At 61.4% G+C, this 24,017-nt stretch overlaps 2 protein-coding genes across 5 annotated transcripts; one reads left to right on the forward strand and one right to left on the reverse strand.

The window, feature by feature from the left end:
- The first annotated feature begins 117 nt into the window (after positions 1-117).
- SIPA1 (signal-induced proliferation-associated 1) lies at positions 118-11,802 on the forward strand. 4 transcript variants are annotated; one of them, XM_043582536.1, is made up of 16 exons: positions 118-217; positions 2,535-3,295; positions 3,992-4,119; positions 4,205-4,381; positions 6,428-6,602; positions 7,308-7,411; positions 7,669-7,826; positions 7,907-8,516; positions 8,853-9,127; positions 10,012-10,233; positions 10,351-10,462; positions 10,556-10,664; positions 10,763-10,864; positions 10,960-11,014; positions 11,237-11,315; positions 11,410-11,802. In XM_043582536.1, exons 2-16 carry the CDS (start codon positions 2,623-2,625, stop codon positions 11,554-11,556), a joined length of 3,126 nt encoding a protein of 1,041 aa, XP_043438471.1. In that variant the 5' UTR covers positions 118-217; positions 2,535-2,622; the 3' UTR covers positions 11,557-11,802. The 4 variants fall into 4 exon arrangements, with proteins under 4 accessions (XP_043438471.1, XP_043438468.1, XP_043438469.1 ...); XM_043582535.1 differs by having other exon boundaries at positions 119-217; positions 10,939-11,014; XM_043582533.1 differs by having other exon boundaries at positions 10,351-10,664; positions 10,939-11,014.
- A 1,837-nt stretch (positions 11,803-13,639) lies between these two features.
- Positions 13,640-22,462, reverse strand: RELA (RELA proto-oncogene, NF-kB subunit). The gene is made up of 11 exons (XM_043582538.1): positions 22,061-22,462; positions 21,405-21,431; positions 21,151-21,302; positions 20,853-21,001; positions 20,108-20,199; positions 19,611-19,742; positions 18,670-18,774; positions 18,236-18,448; positions 15,982-16,062; positions 15,818-15,892; positions 13,640-15,062 (listed from the first exon to the last, which is right to left on the reverse strand). Exons 1-11 carry the CDS (start codon positions 22,065-22,067, stop codon positions 14,428-14,430), a joined length of 1,668 nt encoding a protein of 555 aa, XP_043438473.1. The 5' UTR covers positions 22,068-22,462; the 3' UTR covers positions 13,640-14,427.
- Between the last annotated feature and the right edge of the window lie 1,555 nt (positions 22,463-24,017).

A 24,017-nucleotide genomic window follows, 5' to 3' on the forward strand; every position in this document is an offset into this window, starting at 1 on the left:
GCGCTCGGACTGCCGCCCGCCTTGCCGACGCCTGGCCAGTCCCCGCCCGCGGTGCTTCCCGCCGGCCCAGGCTGCTCCCAGGCCGGCCCCGCCCGCTCCGTGGCGGCCCCGCCCCCCGGCACGGCCCCGCCCCCAGGCGGAGCCAGCGCCCTAGCGCTAACGGGAGAGGCAGCGGAACCTCAGCGCGGGAGGCGGCCACCAGGCGGGAGCCCTAGAGGTACCGGCGGGAGCGGGGGAGTGGAAGCACCGAGGTCGGGCCAGACAGGGGAAAAGGTGGCTTGGCGTGGGCCTGGGTGGTGTGCGTGTGGAAGGGGGGTCCTCGCCGCGTTCGCCGCCTGCACCCTCCCAACCTCCGTCCGGGCTCCAGCTCCAGTCCCGAATCAGTACGTCCAGTCCCCTGCCTCCGGCCGGCGGCCCCCACTCTGCTCTGCGTGATGGCCCGGCCCGTCCAGTGTGCCGGCGACTGGATGCGGCGGCCCCCGACTCCTCTGGGCGGCGCTGGCGACTGCCCCTGCTGCCGGCTGTGTGAGGGGCTCCCCCTGTTCTGGGGCTCCCCTTGTCTCGGGGCGGCCTCCTCCTCAGCCTTTGCGCACCGTCCCCCAGTCTCGGGCCTGGCCTGGGAGGAAACATCTGTCGCCCCCTTGGCAGCAGAAATGGGGTCGTGACCTCCAGATGTGCTGGGAAGCGTCCAGGGCCTCCTCCTGGGGCAGCCAGGCCTTCCGGATCTGTGGGGGCGGGGCCGGCCCCCTCCCCCCAAGTGACACAGGCTGCGAGGAATGTCCCGGCCTCAATGGACCCTGTGTGAAGCTGCCGGGTGGGGGGCAGAGCCCAAGAACACCCCCCAAGGCAAGGCTAGAGCCCAGCACTGGGCCAGAGCGAGAGGCACCCCATGGGCTGTGCACAGACACGTACACAGAGCTCAGCCCACGCGGAGCAGGGGCTTACACGGCTCCCCTCTCTCGTGTCCCCTCCCACTCCAACACACACTTCACAACCCAGGCCCAAGACCAGGGCCTGCATCATCACCACACATGGTCAGCTTCACACTCTTCAACCTCCTTTCAGGCTCCCAGTGGTGTTGGGAAAGGGCAGAAGCTTAACCCCATTTTAGAGATGAGGGAACAGAGACTCGGGGGTGAGGTCAGAGGTTGTCCTAGGAGAAACTAAGGGAGGAGGCACCCCGAGCGTGGTGGCCTACCCTTGCTTTGTCTTAGAGCTTAAGCTGAAGGGTGGACAGAGCCCTGGCCCCCACCCCGGCCACACACAGTGTCACCGGAGGATGCCCAAAGCCCTACCAGCAGTCGCCTGTGTTCCTAGTGGAGGGTCCCACATCCCTGTCCTGCTTGCCCACACCAACCTGAGTTCACCTGGGGTGGCTTCCCTCACCTTCTCACACTACCCTTGGCCCCTGCCCCTGGCCTCGACACGTTTCCGCATTTAGCAGGTCCCTGGGACCTTGGGTATCTCAGTCTTACGTCCCGTGAGACCTCGAGCCTCAGCCCAACACCCCCCGCTCACCCCACACCTACACACACAGGGACGGGAGTGGGCAGGTTCGGCGCTGTCTAGGCCCTGGAGATTGACAGAGCTAGGTTCAAATCCTTGCTGTAACATGGAATTGCTTCAGGCAAGAGCATCCCCTTCTCTGGATCTGTTTGACCGTCTGTCACATGGGGTTCCGACCTCCCTGTCAGCATCAGTGAGGCCAGGTAGGCAGCCGTCCCGTGGGTCCCAGTTCCAGCAAAGGGGTTCCGTCAGTGTGACTCCTTCCCCTGCCCCCAGGCATGGCCACAGTAGGCTGCAGAGAGTGAGCCTGGGCCTGTCCTTCGGGCCAGGGGGATGGGTCCCATGGCTGAGCTGGTGTGACCCCAGCACCTTCCTCAGGATATGGTGCTGGGCAGGGGGCTGGGCTCAGAGTTGGGGCCACTTCCTGTACTGAAGGAAGTACTCTTGTCGTTTGTGTTGCCCTCCCAGTGCCCCCCGGGAACCTCTGTGTCCTTGAGGTATTGAGGCCATGAGGGCCAGGGCATCGAGACCCAGGTTCTGGGTGCTCGGCTCCTCCGGGACCCTGAAGGAAGTGGGAGGGGCAGGGAGGAAGGTCTCTGGGGACAGGACGTCCTCCCTTTGTCAAGTGGGTAAGACCCAGACATCAGTGGCCCCGTGGGTTTCCCGTCCCAGTGAAGACGAATCGTCTGTCTCGCTGGGCCAGGACTTGGTGGGGACCCTCATTCTGGGCCCAGGCCAGAGCCACGGTGTGTGCCATAGGAACTGACCGCCCCAGGGCTGCCCGGACTCCAAGACCCTCAGGTCCAAGGCCCAGACAGCCCAGCCCCTGGCCCTGCCCCTCACTTAGCTGGAGGAGGGGGCTGGAAACCTCAGCCTAGGGCAGACGAGGAAGTGGCCAGGAAAGCGGAAGAGGCTTTGATGGTCGCGGAGGGGGGCCGGAAGCCAACCCGCGTGGTGGAGGGCCAGGCTGGGGGCCCGGGTTCCTGTTTTCTCCCCAGGCCCCACTGAACAGCCCCCTCCTCCCTCAGGGCAGGAACTGGCCTGCCGCCCGGGCACCAACCACCCGTGCCTGCCAATGCGACCCGGCCCCCGGAGAGCCGGGCCCACATCACGCCCATGTGGGCCGGTGGCGTGGGGAGCCCTCGGCGGGGCCCGGCCCCTGCGCCCACCGATGACCTCTTCGCTCGGAAGCTGCGCCAGCCGGCCCGGCCCCCGCTGACACCGCACACCTTCGAGCCAAGACCAGCCCGGGGCCCGCTCCTGCGCAGCGGCAGCGACGCCGGCGAGGCCCGGCCCCCCACACCGGCCAGCCCTCGCGCCCGGGCCCACAGCCACGAGGAGGCCAGCCGCCCTGCCGCGACCCCTACCCGGCTCTTCACTGACCCCCTGGCACTGCTGGGGCTCCCGGCCGAGGAGCCGGAGCCCGCCTTCCCGCCGGTGCCTGAGCCCCACTGGTTCGCCCACTATGACGTGCAGAGTCTGCTCTTTGACTGGGTTCCGAGGCCGCGGGGGACGGGCGGCCACGCAGAGGCTGGCTCTGGGACTCCGGCCTCCGCTGAGGACCTGTCCGCCAGCTCGGACCTGCTGCTCGAAGCGCCTGGCTTCGTGAGTGAGCTCGGGGGTGAGGGCGAGCTGGGCCTGGGTGGACCGGCGTCCCCACCCGTGCCCCCTGCACTGCCCAACGCGGCCGTGTCCATCCTGGAGGAGCCGCAGAACCGAACTTCGGCCTACAGCCTGGAGCACGCAGACCTGGGTGCTGGCTACTACCGCAAGTACTTCTACGGCAAAGGTAAGGGGAGGGCTGGGCAGCAGGCCCTGTCACCTGACCAGCACACGGTAGGGCTCAGGAGTTGTCATTTCCCTGTCAAGTTTCCGGCCGGCTGCGTGAAGGGTCAGGGTCTGCCTCTGGGGCCAAGGCTGCCCTGCAGGGCCTAGCTTTAACCACCTGAGGCCTTCTAACCACCTTTAACCAGCTTTAACCACCTGAGGCCTTCTGCCTCCATCGATTCATCCTACCCCTCCTACCCCTCCGGGCTGGGGAGAGAATTTCTATCAACACTTCTGTGAGGTGAAGAGTGAGGTGTGGAAACCTCTGCACCTGGGAACCTCGTTCTCGTCAGTTCCCAGAAGGGAGGGCCCCAGACGTCCTGCAGCAGAAGATGGGCGGATGTGGCTGGCGGGGCCCGGCAGGATCTAGGCCTGGAAGGGAGCGGGCATTGGCCCCCTGGGTCTGGGGCAGGGGTGAGGTGTGCCGAGCCGCCCAGGGGGCGGGGCAGAGGGCCAAACACGGATAGGGATTTGGCCTGGTAGAACGGGGGCGGGGCTGCGGAGGGAGTGGGCCTTAGTCTAGGGTCCCCCCACTAGGTGAGGGGATGGGGTGGGGGGGGTGGATTTAGTGATGGGCGTGGTCGAGCGGGGGTGGGACCCCCGGGGGGGTGTGGGGCCGGTCATCCACCGACTGGCCCTCCCCCGCACCCCCCTCCAGAACACCAGAACTTCTTCGGACTGGACGAGGTGCTGGGCCCGGTGGCAGTGAGCCTGCGGCGGGAGGAGAAGGAAGGCAGCGGAGGAGGCACCCTGCACAGCTACCGCGTCATCGTGCGGACCACACAGGTGGGCCGAGGTCACGGGACCCGAGCGCGCTTCGCCTCCTCGAAAGCCTGTATGGATTCTGAGCGCCCCCATGTCCCCTCCTCAGCTCCGGACCCTCCGCGGCACCATCTCGGAGGATGCGCTGCCGCCGGGGCCCCCGCGGGGTCTGTCCCCGAGGAAGCTTCTGGAGCACGTGGCGCCGCGGCTGAGCCCAACCTGCCTGCGCTTGGGCTCAGCCTCACCGAAGGTGCCCCGCACGCTGCTCACACTGGACGAGCAAGTGGTGAGTGGCCGGTGTCCCCGCGCAGCCCCTACAGCTAGACCTGGTCTGAACCCAGTCTGCTCAGCTCCCAGCCGCCTAGCCCTGACCCTGATCCTGGGCTGGACGGTGACCCCAAGAGAGCTGGCTTTTCAGAGGGGGCAGCACAGGTCATCCAGAGCCTTGCCTCTCAAAGTATAACCCGTAGACCAGCAGCATCCACGCCATCTGGGAGCTTGTTAGAAACGCAGACTTTTGGGCCCTGCCTGTCCCACCGCATCAGAGCCTGTACTTTCAGAAGATCGCAAGTTAATTGCCATGTACATTTCAGTTGAGAAACACTGATCTGACCACTTGTTCCCCTTCCTGCAAGTCCCTCTCCTTCCCTGTCACTTTGCCCTGCAAGGTGCTGCTTAGTCTCCTCTCAGTGTGGGGTGCTCACTCCTTCCTGGGACTGCCTGTTCCACTGTGGGACAGATCAAGCCAGTGGAAGTCCTTCCCGACCCTGTGCCGAAAGCTGCCCACTGGCTCCGATTCTCCTCCTCTGTGTCATTCGGTCTGTCAGCCATTCAACAAACATTTTCTCGCAACTTGATGCTGGGCCCCGGACTGGACACTTGGGGACATGTCCAGACCAGGTGCTGTCCTGGAGTAGCTCACAGCCAGTGGGGAGAGAGAGAGAGAGAGAGACCCACAGTTAATCGTGGAGCAGTGAAAGAGGAATATTGAAGGCTCCGCGGGGCGCCAAGGGTAGTCTTGACAGCCCTTCCTTGGCTTGGGGTTTAGTATCATGGTGGAAATGTAAGGGCTTGGCTCAGGAAGAACAGGTGTCTTCTAGACAGAAGAAACAACTTGTGTGAAGGCTCAGTGACTGAGGGCAGGTCACACTGGGGTCCTATAGGCAGTTCTGTGAGGCAGGAGTAGCACTTGGGGGGAAGGGGGATGGGGAAGGCTTGTATTCGGGAAGGCTTGCATTTGGTCCTGGGGGCACTGGGGAGCCATGGAAGGTATGAAAGGTAGAGCAGCCTTCAGGTGGCAGTGTGGAGGCCAGACTGGAGGGGCAGGGAGGCCAGGCCAGAGGCTGTTGTAGTCATCCAAGCCAGACCTGATGGTGATGATGGCAGAGGTGAAGAGGAGATGACAGTCCAGGGGTAGGTGGGTGGGATGGCAGCGGCACAGTGAGGGGGGTGAGGTGCCGAGTGGGCGGAAGGACACTTGGGCAGCCGGAGAAACGGGTCTGGAGCTCAGAAGGAAGGTCTGAGCTGGAGGCAGAGACTGGAGTCTCTTCCCGTGGAGACGGTTGCGACCGTCACCGAGGGCAGAGACCGCGGGCGGAGAAGAGGCCCAGGCCGGAGACAGTGGGGTCGTTAGGGTTTCAGGTGAAGTGAAGTTCCAGTTGTCCCAGGCGCCCACCACGGAGACAGCGTGCCAGGGTAAGGCACGCCCATGGGCTGAAGGAGCCGCAGGGGTTTGGAGCTGGGGTGGAAGCGGGGCCGCAGGAGTCAGGAGTGATGAAATTGAAGTGGGGACTGAGTGTAGACAAGCTTCTCGTGAAGAAAGGAGGCTGGAGCCCGAGGGGCCAGAGCACCTTGAGCTGTGCACGGTTAACCCCGGATGGAAAGGAGCCGGGAGCAGCGTGAGCGGAGGGGGTGCAGGGCTCAAGGCCTCCAGAGGCTGGGCTGGGGATGCCTGGGGTTCGAGGGAGGGGAGGACAGGCTAGCCTTGAGATAAGGAGGATGACAATGTGAACGTTCACAGAGATGGAGGGAGCGCACCGTGGGCCGGGGCCTTTCCACGAATCACCTCGTCTGTGGTCACATGAGAACCACCCCCCTCCTGGTGCCTTCCCACCTGTGACTTCCTCTACCCTCCTGAGCACTGGGTGGGGTGGGGGGAGGGGGCAGGACAGACCAAACCCACTTATAGGCAGAAACACAGAGGTGGCTTAGCGAGGGAGGTGCTCAGGGCCGCTCGCAGAGACAGCCCAGCCCCCAGCCCATTGCCCAAGACCCGGTGGGCGCAGGGCCCGAGAGACTGAGGCCTGGGCCCTCTGCCTGTGCTGCCCCGCAGCTGAGCTTCCAGCGCAAGGTGGGCATCCTGTACTGCCGCGCCGGCCAGGGCTCGGAGGAGGAGATGTACAACAACCAGGAGGCAGGACCAGCCTTCACGCAGTTCCTCACCCTGCTGGGCGACGTGGTGCGGCTCAAAGGCTTTGAGAGCTACAGGGCCCAGCTGGACACCAAAAGTGAGGCCCCGGGGCTGGGAGTGGGGGCGGGCCGGTGCTGAGGGGCAGGCGGCCTTGGTGAGAGCCCCCTGGCTTGTCACCGCTCCCCCTGTAGTGTCCTGGGTCTGAGGCCCGGGTTGAAGAGTTCTTTGGGCAGGTTGAGGACGTGGGTCAGGGGCCACACTGGCCAGGCAAGCCACGGGCTGGAAGGAAGGACTAGGACGGTCCCCCAAGGCCCTGATGCCCTACTGCCTGAGCTGGAGCCACGCGGGCTGGCAGGCACCGCTCCCTCCGTCAAACACACATGTTCCCCCAGCCCCGCTTCCTCGGGAATGCCCCCGCCTCCCGGGTTGGAAGGGCCCCAGGGCCGCTTGCGGAGCACCTCTGGCCTCCTTCCACTCAGCTGCTCCACGCATGCTGGTGCCTGGGCCAAATCTGTCCTCTCCTGGGACACCCACCTCCGCCCCCCTCAGAGCAGGCCACTCCTCACTGAGGTCCTCCTTCTATCTCCGCACGCCCACGCCGAGCCGAGGCTGGCGGCTGGAGCCTGTGGGGGAAGGGGCAGGGAGCAGCCACAGGCGAAGCCATGACTTCGTGACCTGGTGGCGCGAGGGGTGGTCCGCCTGCTGGTTGGGGGGCACAGGAGCTCGAGACCGCAAGCAGGGATGCCAAGTTCGAGCCGATCCCTCTTGCTCTCCCCCCGTGTCCCCGAACCCCTGGCCACAGCGGATTCCACAGGCACACACTCCCTGTATACCACGTACCAGGACCACGAGATCATGTTCCACGTGTCCACGATGCTGCCTTACACCCCCAATAACCAGCAGCAGGTGTGAAGAGCTATGGCGGGGCTGGGGGATGGCCACGGGCTTCTGGGGAACCATGGAGGGGGGTCGCGTGGGCGGTGGCATTCGAACCTTGACCCGAGATCTCTCGAGGCCCAAACAACCCTCCCCAAAGACAATCACCCCAGACCTTCCCCAGGGGCAGGTGGGGGAGCCCCTGGTGCCCAGCCTCCGCCCTGCCAGAATTAGGAGGGACTTGGGCAGACGGGCCCGGGTTACATCTCCTGCCATCTAACTCCCAGCTCCTTCGGAAACGCCACATTGGCAACGACATCGTGACCATCGTGTTCCAGGAACCCGGCAGCAAGCCCTTCTGCCCCGCCACCATCCGCTCACACTTTCAGCACATCTTCCTGGTGGTGCGGGCTCACGCACCCTGCACGCCACACACCTCCTACAGGTGGGTGCCCGGGTGGTCCCAGTTCTGCCACCGCCGCGGCCCCTCCCAGTGGCCCCTAACTACCGCCTCCCTCCCCTCAGGGTGGCCGTGAGCCGCACCCAGGACACCCCTGCCTTTGGGCCGTCTCTGCCCCAGGGCGGAGGCCCCTTCCCGGCCAACGCCGACTTCCGCGCCTTCCTGCTGGCCAAGGCGCTCAATGGCGAGCAGGCAGCAGGCCACGCACGCCAGTTCCACGCCATGGCCACGCGCACGCGTCAGCAGTACCTGCAGGACTTGGCCACCAACGAGGTGACCACTACGTCGCTGGACTCGGCCTCGCGCTTTGGCCTGCCCTCCCTGGGCGGGAGGCGAAGGGCGCCCCCTCGGGGCCCGGGCTCCGAGCTGCAGGCGGCGGGGGCGCTGGTGTGGGCCGTGCGCGCGGCGCCCGGAGCGCGGGGCGCCGCGGGGGCCGAGGCCCGTGGTCCCGACGACGCCGAGGTGCCCTGCCTGCTGGGCATCTCCGCGGAGACGCTGGTGCTGGTGGCGCCGCGCGACGGCCGCGTGGTCTTCAACTGCGCCTGTCGCGACGTGCTGGCCTGGACCTTCTCCGAGCAGCGGCTCGACCTGTACCACGGCCGCGGGGAGGCGATCACGCTGCGGTTCGACGGGCCCCCCGGCCATGCCGTAGGCGAGGTGGTGGCGCGTCTGCAGGTGAGGCCCGGGAGTAAGGCAACTCGCCGCCGGGTCCCTCCCCACCTCGGGGGGCGGAGCGGGCTGTGGAACCCCTCGCTCCCGCCGCCGCCTCTCCCGCGAAAGGGGATATTGGGGATTGGGGGCAAACCCTACCCTGGCGCTTGGCAGAGCTGGAACAGGGGCCGGGGGGGGGGGGGGGGGGCGGGGAGGTCGTCGGGCAGGTGACTTCCGGTCTCTGAGCCTCAGGTCCTCATCTGCCCGGGTGTAGGGGTGCGGGGGTGTGGGGTAGGCGGTCTGGGACCTGGACTGGAGCTGGCGCAGTGCCCGCCCTGCTCACGCCCCGCCCCGCCCCAGCTGGTGAGCCGAGGCTGCGAGACCCTCGAGCTGGCGCTGCCCCGCGAAGGCCAAGGCCGCCTGGGCTTCGAGGTGGACGCCGAGGGATTTATCACGCACGTGGAGCGCTTCACGTTCGCGGAGACAACGGGGCTGAGGCCAGGGGCGCGCCTGCTGCGCGTGTGCGGCCAGCCGCTGCCCAGGCTGGGCCCGGAGGCCGCTGCCCAGCTGCTGCGCTCGGCGCCCAAGGTCTGCGTCACCGTCCTGCCCCCCGACGAGAGCGGCCGGCCCCGCAGGTCAGGGCCTGGATGCGGGGAGGTGGGAGGACCTGGCAGCTGGCCACCGCGGAGCCTGTGCCTCCCGTGTCGCCATTAGCATTCTCCCAAGAATACCCGTGGGGAGGGCTCTCCTCCGGCGAATCCCACGTTTCTTAATCTCTCTGAGTCGCAGGTGCAGAGTGAGGCCAAGATCCAATAGCAGCCCCATCTTTTATAAAAGTATCACCCACAGACGCATACATGCAACCGGCCGCTTACCGGCTTAAGCCAGGATATGCAAACTTTTCCCCCAAAGGGCCAGACAGTAAATATTTAGGTTTTCTGGGCCACCTGGTCTCTGCTACAGCTACCCAACTGTGCTGTAGCACAAAAGCATCCGTAGAGGACACATGAACGAATTCGTTTTCTTCCCCTAAACCTTTATTTGTGGACACTGAGATTTGAATTTTATTGATTTTCGTGTGTCATGAAATGTTCTTTTGATTTCTGCCAACTGTTTAAAAATGTAAAAACCACTCTTGGCTCACAGGAGTGGGAAAACAGGCACATCTGCTAAAACAGAAAAAAAAAAAAAGGCGCAGGCTGGATTTGGCTCCCGGGCAGGAGGTTTTAGATCTCTACCCCGGGTTACTTAAATCCTCACAGCGGGCTGTCAATTGGAACAGTTTACCCATTTCGCAGACGGAGAAACGGGTGTTCAGAGTGATGTGCCCAGGATACACAGGGGCAGCGCTGGGTGGAAAAAATGGCCAGTAGTCAGGCAAACAGTTTTCGTTGTCGTTAGGGTGTTTGGAGAGCTCTCCTCCTGGAAGTGAGCCTCGGGCACAGCCGGGAGTGGGGCTGGAGATGCGGGACACCGGGGACAGGGTGTTCCCGCCTGACGCCGCCCGTTCTCCCGCCAGGAGCTTTTCGGAGCTGTACACGCTGTCTCTGCAGGAGCCCAGCCGGCGGGGGGCCCCAGAGCCCGTGCAGGATGAGGCCCCCGGGGCGGCGACCCTGCAGCCCACCACGCAGCAGTTGCTACAAGCGTGCCTGCTGGAGGGTGGCAGTTCCACGGGGCCTGGGGATCTGGCTGAAGAGAGGACCGAGTTCCTGCACAGTCAGGACTCACCGTCACCCCGCAGGTGCTCCCTCTCGGCCCTCCCTCTTGTCCAGCCCAGTGAAGTTGGACAGCCGCGGTCTGTGAGAGCGGGGGCCCTGGGGTGCAGCTTCTCTCGCTGAACTGTCTCTGCTCTCCCCAGCTCCCTGTCAGACGAGGCCCCGGTCCTTCCTAACACCACCCCGGACCTCCTCCTGGCCGCCACGGCCAAGCCGTCAGCACCCAGTGCTGGCCGGGAGACACCACCCACCCGGGTGAGCAAAAACAAGACTCGAGCCCAAAGGGCGGTGGTGGGCACAGTGGGGAGTGTGGACGTCACTGCATCCGTACCCATTAACACCCCTCAGGATGGGCCAGGCAGCCCCAGTGGTTGTGAGGACAGGGGCGACCCGGCCCCAGAGCTGAGGGCCTCCTTCCTGCCACGAACCTTGTCTCTGAGGAACTCCATCAGCAAAAGTGAGTCTGGAGCAAGGTGTGGGTCATGGGTGGGGTCGGGCAGAAGAGGGGCTGGCTTGGGCTCTCCCTGGGCTGAGCCCACCTCCCTGTGCCCACAGTCATGTCAGAGGCGGGCAGCGAGACCCTGGAAGACGAGTGGCAGTCCATCTCAGAGATCGCCTCCACCTGCAACACCATCCTGGAGTCACTGTCCCGGGAGGGTGAGGCCACCAGGGCGCCGGGGGTAGGAGCCAGGATGGGGTGGGGATCTTTCCCCCTTTATCCTCCTGCCCAGATGGTCCCTCTGTCCCCACAGGACAGCCCATCCCAGAGAGCGGGGATGCCAAGGGAACTCCGAAGTCTGATGCTGAGTAAGCCTCCCCGTGCGGATCTAGCCCCTTCACCGTACCTGCGTGGCCTCCATACGTGCCCGTCCGCTAGAGTTAAGCGTTGTCCCGGGCAGGGCTCCGCGCTCACACCCACAGAAGTCTGAGAACACAGGGGTTGGGCCCATCTCACTTAAGCGGGCTGGGAGCCAGCCGGAGGTGCTGACACCTACCCTGGTCCCATGAACCTGTCCCCCACGTCCTCAGGCCAGAACCTGGGAACCTGTCGGAGAAGGTCTCTCGCCTGGAGTCCATGCTCAGGAAGCTGCAGGAAGATCTGCAGAAGGTGACGACGGGGCGGATTGGGGGCCGGCGGGGAATTACAGGGCCGCCCTGGGAAAGGAGCCGCTGCTCTGACACCTGCCTCCCACCGGTCCCAGGAGAAGGCAGACAAGGCGGCCCTGGAGGAGGAGGTGCGGAGCCTGCGTCACAACAACCGGAGGCTGCAGGCCGAATCAGAGAGTGCAGCCACGCGCCTGCTCCTGGCCTCCAAGCAGCTGGGCTCACCTACTGCCGACCTGGACTGAGCCGTCTGGGCCAGCCTCAGCCTGGCTGTGGACCTGCTTGGAACTGCTCAGGTCCTTCAGGGTACCTGGGTCACAACGGGCCCGGGGCCCTCCTCAGGAACTCTCCCTGCGCACAGAGGCGCGTCTTAGCACTGCCCCCACTCCCCAGTCCATTATTTGGTGGTGAAGTTGCCCCTACCCCCCATCCCTGTTTGTAAATATTCTGTGGAGAAGAGGGGACTTTGGGGAGTAAAGAAGCCACTACTATTTGTGTCTGTGTGGGTGTTCGTGACACGACGGGGGGGGTGGGGTGGGGGGGGCGGGGGGGGGTAGGGGCAAATCGGTTTTGACCCCAGAGGCTCGTGCCAAGTTCCCAGGACCAGTTAGAAGGACAGGCCTTGGGGACATTGGCTCAGGCCTAGGTCGGCACTCGCTGAGGGGTTCTCTGAGGCTAGGCCACCCCTTGGTTTCTCTCCCACAAACATTTATTTGTTCTGGTGGGAAGCAGATGGCCACGCCCCACACTTACTCTGCTTTATCTGGGAGCCAGGCCCAGCCAGGCCCTTGCCCTGGAACCAAACCTGAGGGAGTGAGACCAGGGGCAGAGGGACAGTGGTGGGCCTGCAGGTGTGGGGGAGGAGCTTAGGGGTCAAGGAGAGAGGCTGATTATGCCCCGATGGAAAGTCCTTTTCCAGGCCCTGCCCTCCAGTGAAGGCCCCACTTCTCCTCTCTGTAGTCACCGAGCCCCCAAGACTGGAGCTCCCTCGACCCCTGGCAGGTGACTGCAAGACACTGGGAAGGCCAAGGGAGAGGCGTGGCCCGGGTAGGGGGACCAGGGCTCATTCGGTTCGTTGCCCTCGGGCCTCAGGCTGGGGCCACCGTACGCAGCTACGCCGTCTGCTTCCTCCGGTCAAGAGCCTTCTCACCTCCCTCCTCCGGCTCGCCCGGGCCCCGCCTCCGGGGCCGGGGTTCCACCGAACCCGGCCTCCCTGGGCGATGGGGTCGCGGGTTCGCAGGGGTCCTGACCTGGCGACCACACTCGGGTTCCGCCCCGTACGCGGACGCGCAGCTTGGCCTGGTCCCTGAGTGGCCCACCCTGCTTCGGGCCCCGCCCCTGGCTCCGCCCGCTGGGCTAGAGGCTGGAACGCAAGCTTGGCTCTGCAGACGCTTTCCGATACCCCGACATTTTGCCGCTCTCTGGCGTCTTCCTCGCCGGCAGGCAGTCCACCACCGGAGTCTGCAGCCAGGGCCTACTGTCGTTCCCAGGGTACACGCTAGTTTTTGCAGCAAGCGCCACTGGTAACCCGCATACCTCTACCTTCACCCTCCCGCAGCCGTGCAGAGCACAGAACTTAGATGCCATCCGACTCAGGACTGGGATTTCCCCGAAGCGCCTTACAGGGCCGCCCCTCGCGGAATGCCGCCTGTGCGCGTGCGCACTTGAGAAGGCGGGGTCTTGCGGGCCCGAGCCTTCGCGAACACTGCCTTACTGCGCCTGCGTCGGGTCAAGCCGGAAGTACGTCCAGCTCCTGGCCTCTGGGCTGTGGCCTGGCTTTTGTTTAGGCTCTCGGGGCTGCGGATTTAAGATTTCTTTGGTCCTCGCAGAACAGGATGTCAAAGCATAGACCTTTACCTAGCACCTCCCTTCCCCAACAGATGCGAACTCTCCCTCAACCACCCAAGAGATGAAATCCAAACCTCTCGGTCCAGCGTCCTTCATGTTTTTTATAGCCTGGCCCCATCCAACTTTTCCAACATTGTCTCTTTTACCCGGCTCACCTTCCAACGCTGGCTGGACCCTTTGCAAGACTGACCCTCCTCTGATCAAAGACCTGAAGCTGATTGCCCCTATGGCCTCTGTGAAGCTCTTGCGGAAACTACTCCATCCCCACAGCCACTGGGCCCTGCTGAGCTCTCACTGTGCTGGGACACCACCCCTATCAGCTGCTTGCTTTCATCCACGGGCATTTCATTCCAAAGACATCCTCGGACTGCAGGCTTCTAGATGACAGTGTAACTATTCATCCAACTCTGTATTGCTAATGTCCAGCCTGACATGACCAGCAAAGAGTGTGCTGTTTGCTGAAAGAAGGGGAATCTCTGGCCAGCTTGGCAACAAATTTATTAGTTCAGAATAGAAAGAGCAAGAGTCCAACTGCTTTGATTTCTTCAGTAAAAACTGAGCCTCTTGATTGGAGAGCTGCCAGCCTGCCCTCCCCCCTACTCTCCAAACAACTAGCCCTACTATTAAGGCACTTGAGGAAAGGGGGAACAGAGAGGTCTCAGACCGAACCTCCCAGGATCCCGGACAGGGCCAGTGTTGTCCCACCAGTTCCCTTACAGCCACAGCTGAGCAAGGAGAGCTGGCAGAGACCTCGGCAGGGCCAGAAGGCCAGGCCCTCAAATGCTGGTGTTAGTTCAAGGACAACGTGCCAGCACCACAGAGGGGCTGGTAACAGGCATTATTTTGGCACAAGATGTGAATGAATCCATCATGTGAAGACACTTGGTGATAAGGCTTTGTGGCCTCAAAGGCCATAGCTCCAGCCTGTCCCTCTCTCTAGGAGAGTATTAGAAGCTGGAAGGTAGGGATGGGGGCCCCCAGAATTCCCTGTAAAGAGAAGGGAGCGGAACATCAGGATAGGGGAAGAGTTTGAGTCCTCCCTGCTCCCCGCTTTCCAGAGAAGTTAATGCTTCTGCTTAAGCACCTCCAAAAAGAGAGAGAGATAGACACTGCCAGTAAAAGAATAAAATGCAGCCCCCGGAAGACATCACCCAAAGAAGTTGCGGGCAGTTGGAGCACACCCCCCTCCCCGAATCCATAAGTGCTTGCTTTGGGAGGGCTTCAATCCCCTGCAACCCAGTACCCCAGGCAGGGTAAGTGTCACCCTCTTAGGAGCTGATCTGACTCAGAAGGGCTGAAAAGTCCATGTCGGCAATGGAAGAGAAGTCTTCATCCCCTGAGAGGAGGCCGTTGGGAAGCCCAGAGGCCCCCAGGGGAGCGGGAGCTGGGTCAGGGGGCCTCTGGGATCCCGTCACCAGGCGAGTTATTGCCTCAGGGTATTCCATCAGCATGGGCTCAGCTGGGTGGGGGGCCACAGATACACCCTGGTTCAGCAGCTGCTGAAACTCAGAGTTGTCGACGGATGCCAGGTCTGTGAACACTGCTGGGTCGGCGCTGTTGCCGAGCAGGGCCCCCAGGTCTTCATCGGCGTCAAACTGCAGGTGCAGCAGGGCCTCCGTCAGCGTCCCTTCCCCAGCCTGGGTGGTCTTGGGAGCAGGCGGGACCACAGCCTGAGCAAGGCCTGGGGCTAAGATTGGGGCAGGGGCCGGGGCTGGGGCCGGGGCAGGGGCGGGGACAGGGGCAGGGGCCGGGACAGAGGCAGGGGCCGGGGCCAGGATTGGGGCAGGGGCTGGTGCCAAGGCAGGGGTCTGGCTTGGGATCTGCCCGGAAGGGAAGACCATGGGGGAGAACTCCTCGAAGTTGATGGTGCTGAGGGATGGCGTAAAGGGATAGGGCTGGGGAGCTGGGAGAGAGAGATAGAGTCGGATCAGACAAGGCTGCAGAGACCCACCCTGTCACCTGTGCCCCAGCCCCTGTCAGTAGTGCTTAGGATCAGTCCCTAGGAGGAGGTCCCTCCCTAGAAGGTCATGGCTAGCACCCTCACTCCTTCTTCCTCAGTCTGACCTGTTCGGTTCCATCCCCACGTCCTCCTGTGGAGCCCTCCAGCCCGCAAAGCTCTCCCAGCCTTTTAGAGGAAGGGATGCTGTCAGAGATCAGCTGGTAAAACCCAAGCCACAGACCATGAGCCCAGTGAGCGCCCGGCGAGTCAAAGCCTGAAGCAGGGCACTTGGTCGCTCTTTTGTGAGCTACATACCAGCATGCACATTCTGCTGGAGGAGATTTTGCTTCCCTAATTCAACTGAGAGCTGAGGGCGAAGACTGCATTTTTGACCGGTCTCCTGCAGCATCCAGTATGGGGTTTAGCTGACATAGTGGTTCTCAGACCACAACGTGCATTAATTCATGAGCTGGTTCCGGGGCCACGCTTCCAGAGCCTCTGGATTGCACAGGTCAGTGATGGGGCCGGGGAATGTGCATCTTCACTACCCCCCCCCCCCCCAAATGACTCTGATGTGGGTAACTAGACCTTAAGCCCTGTGAGCCCCACAGACAGTAAGCTTCAGACACCCGCTGGTAAAGCTGACCCCCTCCAGCCCAGAGCCACAGGCTGAATAGAGTTGAGCCCACAGTTCTGGTGGGGCAACAGGAAATCCTTACCTGGCTTGGGGACGGCAGCTGAGCTTCGGGAAGGCACAGCAATGCGCCGGGGTGGAGGCCGGGGGTCGGTGGGTCCTGTGGGGCAAGGCTGGGTCAGTTCCTAGCCCCCAGGGTCTCCCCTCCCCTATCCACCACCTTCTAATTCTCTGCACTGCCCCTCTCACCATTGAAAGGACTCTTTTTCATGATGCTCTTGAAGGTCTCGTATGTCCTTTTGCGTTTCTCCTCAATCCGGTGACGATCATCTAGAAAAGTAATGGGGAGAAGTGGGTCTTGCTCTTCTCAGCTGGATCCCCAGAGCCTTCAAAGGACCCGCAGGAGGAAGAGGACGAGACCACCTTTCCGTAAGACCCTTTCTCCAAACATTGCCTGCCAATGAGAAGGGCCTCATGACACTGACACGCAATTCTGAGAGTCCCACAGCTTTCTGAGAAGGCCTTGGTCACTGAATCTGACCACCCCCTCAAAGGCTACGTGGGTGCCTCCAAGTAGGGGTCATGCTCTGAGGGGACAGGAGCCCTCGTGAAGCCGTCTCCAGCTTTTTCTCTTACCTGCATTGCCCACGTCCTAGCTCACCTCCAGCCTTGATCCAGGCCTGGCCATGATCTTTGCACTCTGGGGCAGCATAATAGGCTTGCTAAAGACCAACAAGGACTTGTATTCTTATCTCTGATGGTTTGCTAGTTCAGTCTGGAGCCTCCAGGACTGACTTTCTAAGTACTGGAGCACATGGATAACTCCAAAGTACTCAACACCATCAGTCCAAAGCCAGCCGCATCATCTCACCTCAAAAACCTGGTTCTTCCTTCTCCAGTGGCCCCTCACCACCTGTCTGCCCTGTCACCCCAACTAGAAACCTTGGAATCATCCTCAGCATCTTCCTTTCTCTCACTCTCCACCATCTACTAACATGACACACGTTTACCAACACCCACCACGTGCAGGCTCCATTCTAGTCACTGGGGGTATGGCTGTAAGCAGACAAAGGCTCCTGCTCCCCCCAAAGTGGACATCCTCATGACAGGGGGACAGGGACACAACCACATACAAGTGACAGGAGCTCTAAGGAAGAGACACAGGCTGATGTAACAGAACCGGAAGTGAGGTTGGGGAGTCGAGCTTAGAGGTGGCCATGGAAACACCAGTGTGGGCCCATCATGTGGAGATCCAAGCACTCCAAGCAGAGGCAACAGCTGGAGCACAGGTCCCGAGGAGGGACTCCGCTTAGTGTGTGTCGGACAGAAGGGCTTGGGGGTGGAGGGCACCCAAGGGAGACAGCGGTGGAGGAGACTGTCTTCCTCTGCCATTGGCTCTGCAAGGTTCACACCACGTCTTCTCCTGGACCGGACTACGGCATCTTCCACAAGAGCCTCCCTGCCTGGAGTCTCTCCCTCTCGGATCCTCTATACATTCCTGCCAGAGTGAGCTTCGAGATCCACGCGTGTCCCTTCCTTCTTAAACCTTTGGTGGCTCCCCACTGTCTTTAGGATGAAATCTTGGATGAATGCCTTGAGTCTGACACTCGAGGCCCTCCTGCCAGCACCTGTTCAGTGCCCGCCGACAGCTCCCACAAGGCTGCCCCCAAATGCGATGGGCACCCTCCAACGCCCTTGCGCCTCCAGATGTCTGTCCACCTACCTGGAGAATGTGCTTCTGGGGCCTTCTCCACCTTAAAACACTCCTGCCCCATGCAGCCATCTCCAGCTCTTTGCACGCACCTCCCTCTGTTTCACAGCTCTTTCTGTCACTTAAGAATCTGTCCTGCATGTTTGTCTTTCTCATGAGGCTGAGCTTCTGGAGAGCAGGGAACACATCTCATTCGTCTTTGTGTTCACAATACCTGGCACGGGCCCTGACACCACGTGGGTGTCAATAACTATTTGTGGAATGAACCGATGGCTATTTCGGGGGTTGCTTTCCAAACTCTATCAGGCTGCTCCTGGGACAGAAAACACTCTCAGGCTCGACGACGGGCTTTGGATCGAAGATCATTCTGGCTGTTCCTAACGGATGCCCGAAAGCCTTGACCAAATCATGGCTACGTGGGAGTGATGAGACACATCGCCTGGCAATAGGACCCTAGAGCCAGATGGCCTGAGTTTAAATACTAACTCTGCCACTCACTATCTATGGGACCTCAGGCAACTTAGATGCCATCTTCTACCTCAAAAAGCTCACGAGGGAACAAAATCAGGTAATTCACTGATACGCTTGGAATAGGAGCAAACATGTAAGGACTCAGCCAATCTCAGGGATCCTTACTACTAACTGAGGCAAGAAAGAGAATCTGATTCCTGTATAAATCCCTGCCCTGACTCCAGTTCTTGACCCACTACTACAGCCCCAGACGTCTAGCCCTAGCCTCACGTCTGCTGGCTGGAGACGACAGTCCTGCTGCTTCCCTCCCCAGCTGTGTACCTGTGTCTGGCAAGTACTGAAATTCCATGGGCTCGCTGAGCTCCCGATCTGAAGGCCGCCGCAGCTGCATGGAGACACGCACGGGGGCCTGCAGGCTGGGGTCGGCATAGGGAGGTGTCCGGAACACAATGGCCACTTGTCGGTGTACGTCAGCTTGAGAAAAGGAGCCTCGGGCCTCCCAGCCTGGTCCCGTGAAATACACTTCAATGTCCTCTGCGGGAGATGGGGAGCAATGTGGGTCACCGTGCTCGACTCATACGGCTCGCTGCCCGCCCCCCCACAATCGCTGAGACTTGTTTCCCAAGATACATCACTCTGCTGCCCCCGAGGCATTAGGGGGAGTGTTTAAAGCCAGTCTCCTGACACTCACCATCTCCGCTCAGCATTGCCCCTCACCTCCTGTTCCAGAGTCCAGCCCTCTTCCTGGTGTGTACCTTTCTGCACCTTGTCACACAGCAGGAAGATCTCATCCCCCCCGAGGCAGCTCCCAGAGTTTCGGTTCACTCGGCAGATCTTGAGCTCCGCGGTGTTGGGGGCACCTGAGGGCGTGGGAATAAGGAGGGAAGCCCTGAACCGTCGCAGGTCTCCGGGGCTGGCCTGCAGGGGATGCAACATCCCTGTCCATCCCAGAGTCAAGGCTGTTCAGAGCTTGCGGACCACACCTCCGCAGCCAAGGCTGCACCGTCCCCAGAACCCCTCAGCCCAACGTATTCAGCAACTGTTTATCTACTATGTGCCCAGCACTGTTCCACGCACGGAAAACACGACAAAACTTAATCATCTCTGCCCTCGTGGAGCTTATAGTCTGGGGGAACCAATCTGGTCACATACCCTCTTTTTCCATCAGACCCAAGTACCCTTCAAAATCCAGTTTGCTTGGTAACAGACCCTTCCCTCCTGACCTCCACTTCATCCTGGTTTTCTGTCCCTGGGGCTCCAGGGCCCTTTTATTCCCACTCATCCTGCTGATTACTTGATTAAAGGCTGCAACGGATCAACATTGGCCCAAATCATCTGTGAACTTCCTATGAGATTTCATCATTGAATTACTACTCTGGTAACATCTTCTTGTTCCTGGGAGTTCATTTCCCGGAGTCGTTAGTACCGTTCCGGGCACACTATCCTCCCATCATGTAGTGGAAATGCCTGTCTCGCATCGACTCCCTGCCAGCCTAGAAGCGACACCTCACAGGCAGCTCCGGGTCTTCTTTGCCCTGTCCCCCCAGCCAGCACAGAGCGGGACACGGAAGAGGTGACAAATCCACAAGATGCCTGAACCAAGCGAGAGCTCCTCTCGCAGGCCATACCCAGCCAACCCCCTTCCTCCTCACAGGCCCATCCCCCTCTCCCTTCCACGGCTAGCCCGGCCACTCACGGTTGTCAAAGATGGGATGCGAGAGGACAGGTGGCAAGCGGAGGGGCCTGCCTGCCGGGTCCCGCACTGTCACCTGGAAGCAGAGCCGCACCGCATTCAGGTCGTAGTCCCCACGCTGCTCTTCTATGGGAACTGCCACAAAAGCACATGGTCAGGAGATTGGGAGGCATGGCAGGGAATGGGGGGGGGGCAGGGAGCTCTGGGCCAGGAGGGTTAGTTGAGGGTGTGTCAAACAGTAGGAGTCCTAAAGCAGGAGAGAGACAAGGTTCTAGTCCCATCACTGACCTGTATGACCCTCACGGGACCCTGGATGTCATGTCCCCTCACTGGCTCCCAGTTTCCCCAATGGTAAAATGGGAGTGTGTACTGAATGGGCAGCAAGATTCCGTCTGCACTACGACTGTTGGCCAGTGAGGGAGAGGTGCAGGGAAGGTGGCTTCAGAGGGGCGACAGAGGGTGGGGGTGCTTCAAGCAGGCCCAGGCTTTCGCCCCCTCACCTTGGAAGGGATTGTTGTTGGTCTGGATACGTTGACTGATGGCCTGCTCCAGGTCCCGCTTCTTTACACACTGGATCCCCAGGTTCTGGAAGCTGAGTCCCCCACCAGGCATCAGTCCCACGGTCTCTGCCCAGGCTGCCCCCCTCCCCCCACTCAGGAGATCACCTCTGTGCTTCACCCCCTCGAATGGCTTCCTCCTGTGCTGCAAAGAAACCCCACTCCTTACTGTGGCTGAAAAGCACCTGTGCCCTGCGACCCGGCCCTGGCCACGGTCCCTGCGGGCTCCCTGCCCTCAGCCATGGTGGCTTCTTGTCTGTTCTCCAAACACGCCAAACTCACCCCCCCACTTTGAGGCCTTTGCATGTGTTCACTCTGCTTGGAATGTTCTTTCCATGCTTCTTTGCTCTTTCTCACTATTCAAGCCTTAAGTGAGAGGCCTTTCCTGACCTCCTGACTCTCCTACCTCCCTCCCCTCCACCAGCAGATTATTCTTCCAACCTAACACTGTTTTATTTTCATCTGTGAAGTTATCTCAGGTGTTGAGGTGACTGGGGATCCAGCCCTAGCCCACAGAGCTCTTATCTACTTGACAGGGGAGATGCACAAACAGGTAACTCCAAGACCAAGGGAATCTGCTTGCAGAGCTGGGAGTGAGGCATTTGGCCCCTTGTCCAGACAGTAACAGCTACACAACTGCCTTGCCTCTTGTCCCCCCACCCCCACACCCTGCTGGTCAGGAGCTCACCTGTGGATGCAGCGGTCTGGGCAGAGCTCAGCCTCATAGAAGCCATCCCGGCAGTCTTTTCCCACCAGCTCATGGGGGTGAGGCCGATGAGGAGGGTCCTTGGTGACCAATGAGATGCGAACTGTCCCTGGCCCGGTGTAGCCATTGATCTGTTCAAAGTACAGAGAACATCTAGAAACTCAGGAATTCCAGACCCAACTCCCAGACACTGCACCGGGGCCCGGAAGCAAGCCTACCACCGTTCGTTCCCGCAAACCCTCTCTGTGCCCCCCACCCCACCGCTAACAGCCATGCTGACCTTGATGGTGGGGTGGGTCTTGGTGGTATCCGTGCTCCTCTCGCCGGGGATACTGCCCGCGGAGCGACCCTCGCACTTGTAGCGGAAGCGCATGCCCCGCTGCTTGGGCTGCTCGATGATCTCCACATAAGGGCCAGAGGCCTGGGCCGGCTCTGCGGCGGGGACACGGACCAGCCCCGGTCAGGCGGCTGCCCTCCATGCCCCTAACCCTGGGGAGCTCCTCCCCAGTCACTGGGAAAGGCTGGTCCACTTACCAGTCGGGAAGATGAGGGGAAACAGGTCTGAAAGGGGAGGGAGACGAGGGTCAGCACAAGCCCACTTCCCATCCTTACCAGGGAGGGCCTGCTTCCCCACGGAGAGGAGATGGAGCCAGGCTCCCTCCCTCCGAAGGAGACTTTGTCAAGGCCTGTTCCCTGGGACCTGCGGGTGAAACTAAGGAGAAGGGGTAAAGAAGGCAGAAGCACCTGCTTCGCGAGGGAACCCTGGGTATAGCGTCCTCTCTTTACGGAGGGAAATGGAGTCGGGGCCTTTCCTACTTCCAGAAGGAAAACTAAGGGAGGGCACTTCCCACACCTCATCCTGAGAGGAAACGGAGTCAGACACAGTCTCTCCCCTGACAAGGAAACCAAGTCGGAACTGCCCCCACGGCCCCGGGGTGAAACTGAGTCAAAGCTCACAGCCACCCCTCCCCCTCCCCCGCCGGAGGATACTGAGTCAAGTCTCCGCCACCTAAAGGGGAAACTGAGTCAGACCCCTCCATGCCCGCCCCGCCCCGCGCCACCATCCGGCCGGCCGCTCCCTGCGCAGCGCCCGTCGGCGCAGGAAGGGGCGGAAGGCGGCGCGGGGGGCTCCCGTCGCCGTCCCGGAGACCCCGACGCGGCCACCCCGCGGGGTCAGAGGGTGCCCTCACCATCCATGGCCAGGGTCCCGGGGGCGGGGCCGGGGTCGCAGCTGGGCCCGCAGCGCGCGCTACAGCCAAGCCATTCGCCAGAGGCGGAAATGCGCCGCGCGCGCCCGCCGCCGCGTCACTGCCGGGAATCCGGCCGCGCCTGCGCGCTGCGCCGCTCAGCCGCCGTCGCCGCCGCCGCGGCCGCCGCCACCCGCGCGGGGCCAGGCGCGCGCCGCGCTCAAGTCTGAGAGGCCGCGCGCGCCGCCGCCGCCGCCGCCGCCGCCGCCGCTGGAGTCTGGGAACCAGAGCGCGCCGCTCCGGGGACCAAGAGGCTGCTCGTCCCGACGCCACTCCCGAGGCTGGCGGGGCTGCTGGGCTGCCTCCCGGGTCCAGGCCCCGCCTGGAGGGCGGGCCCAGCGATTACTCACAATGTTTTTAGGGGATTTCGGGGCCCCCTCCCGCTGATCGAAGGAGTTGGGTGATGTCACCCGGGCCGGGTCTGGAGCCCAGCCAGGGCTGCTGGGCTGCGGCCGCCCGCCCTGCGCGGGGAAAGGCCCGGGCCTGCTTCGCCCGCAAAGGCCAGGTGGCTGATCTCCGCAAAGTTTCCTAATCGCCAAAGGTGCCTCTTGGTGGTGTCGCGGCAGAAGCACTTTTTAATTAGCCATTCACCCCAATCTAACAAAGCAGGGGCAAAGGGGAACTTCCGGACCTCTCCACCTGGCAGTGCTTGGACCGTGGGCTTCACGGAGCCTGCAGAACGCAAGGGGCGACCAGGACACTGCGCCGCATCTGCTCCCGCCGGCGAGGGCGGACCGAGGGCTAGTAGGTTTAAGGTTCATAAGCGTTTATGGTTCATTCACATTGTCAGCCCCAGGTCCCAGGCCCCCAGCGCCCCCCCCTCCCCCCACCCAGGGGCGATGGTAGGGCTGGAGGCGCCCAAGGGTAAATCTTCCGAGGAGCTTTGTCTTTATAGCCTGATGCCTGTGTCTTGGAAGGTCCCAGACCCCTGGGGCCACCTAAACCCGCAAAGTCCTGCACCCCCTCCCCCGCCCATCTCCCCAGGGCCTACTGCTAGGGTCCAACCATCTGCTGAAGCAATTCCACTAATTAACCCTCCTGTGACCTCTCCGCGGAGGTATAGTCCCCAAGGCCAAGCTCAAGGCCTCTTTGTGGGGTGAGGGAGGAGGCTGGAGTACCCCCCCCCCCCCCAGGCTTTTCCCCCAAACGAAGATGCTCCAAGGCAGGCAGTAGATTCTTCCCCAGATGGAGAAAGACTGAACTCGTTCCAAATTAGGGAATCATGTGGGAATTGGAAAAGATTGGAAATTCTGACTTGCTTTCCCAGGCTCTGAAAAAACAGGAAGAGAAAAGTGAAAACAGTTAACCACCCCTCCCACTCATTTCAGTTTCTCCTGTTTTGAGCCCGATTTGAAGAGTCAGCTCACTTTTGAGAAGGAGGCATTCAGGTCGACAGAAGTGATCACTTACAATCTTTGGTTAATGACACTCAATCAGTGATCCTTGCATGATCCTCTTTTTAAAATTCACATATATTGGGACACCTGGGTGGCTCAGTTGGTTAAACCTCCCACTTTTGATTTCAGCTCAGGTCATGATCTCAGGGGTTCATGGGGTTGAGCCCTGTGTAGGGCTCTGTGCTGACGGCGAGGAGGCTGCTTGGGATTCTCTTTTCCTCTCTCTCTCTACTCCTCCCTTGCTCAAGCTTGTGCTCTCTCTCAAAATAAATAAATAAACTTAAAAAAAATTGTTTTTAAAGATAGCCAGTCTTAAAAAAGCTCTTAATGCATGGATTTAAACATATCTGATGCATTTTGATCTATTAATATTTGATCTATTGTTTTCCTTATTGAAGTTTAAATTGTTCCATCTTTGGCCAGTGGAAAATTTTTCAATTTTGTTCTTCACTCCTTTTGACACAGTTCCGCAGTTCTAGTGTCTAAGATCTGGAATTGGGAAG

The sequence above is a fragment of the Prionailurus bengalensis genome, chromosome D1 (assembly GCF_016509475.1).
Source record: "Prionailurus bengalensis isolate Pbe53 chromosome D1, Fcat_Pben_1.1_paternal_pri, whole genome shotgun sequence".
Lineage (NCBI taxonomy): Eukaryota > Metazoa > Chordata > Mammalia > Carnivora > Felidae > Prionailurus > Prionailurus bengalensis.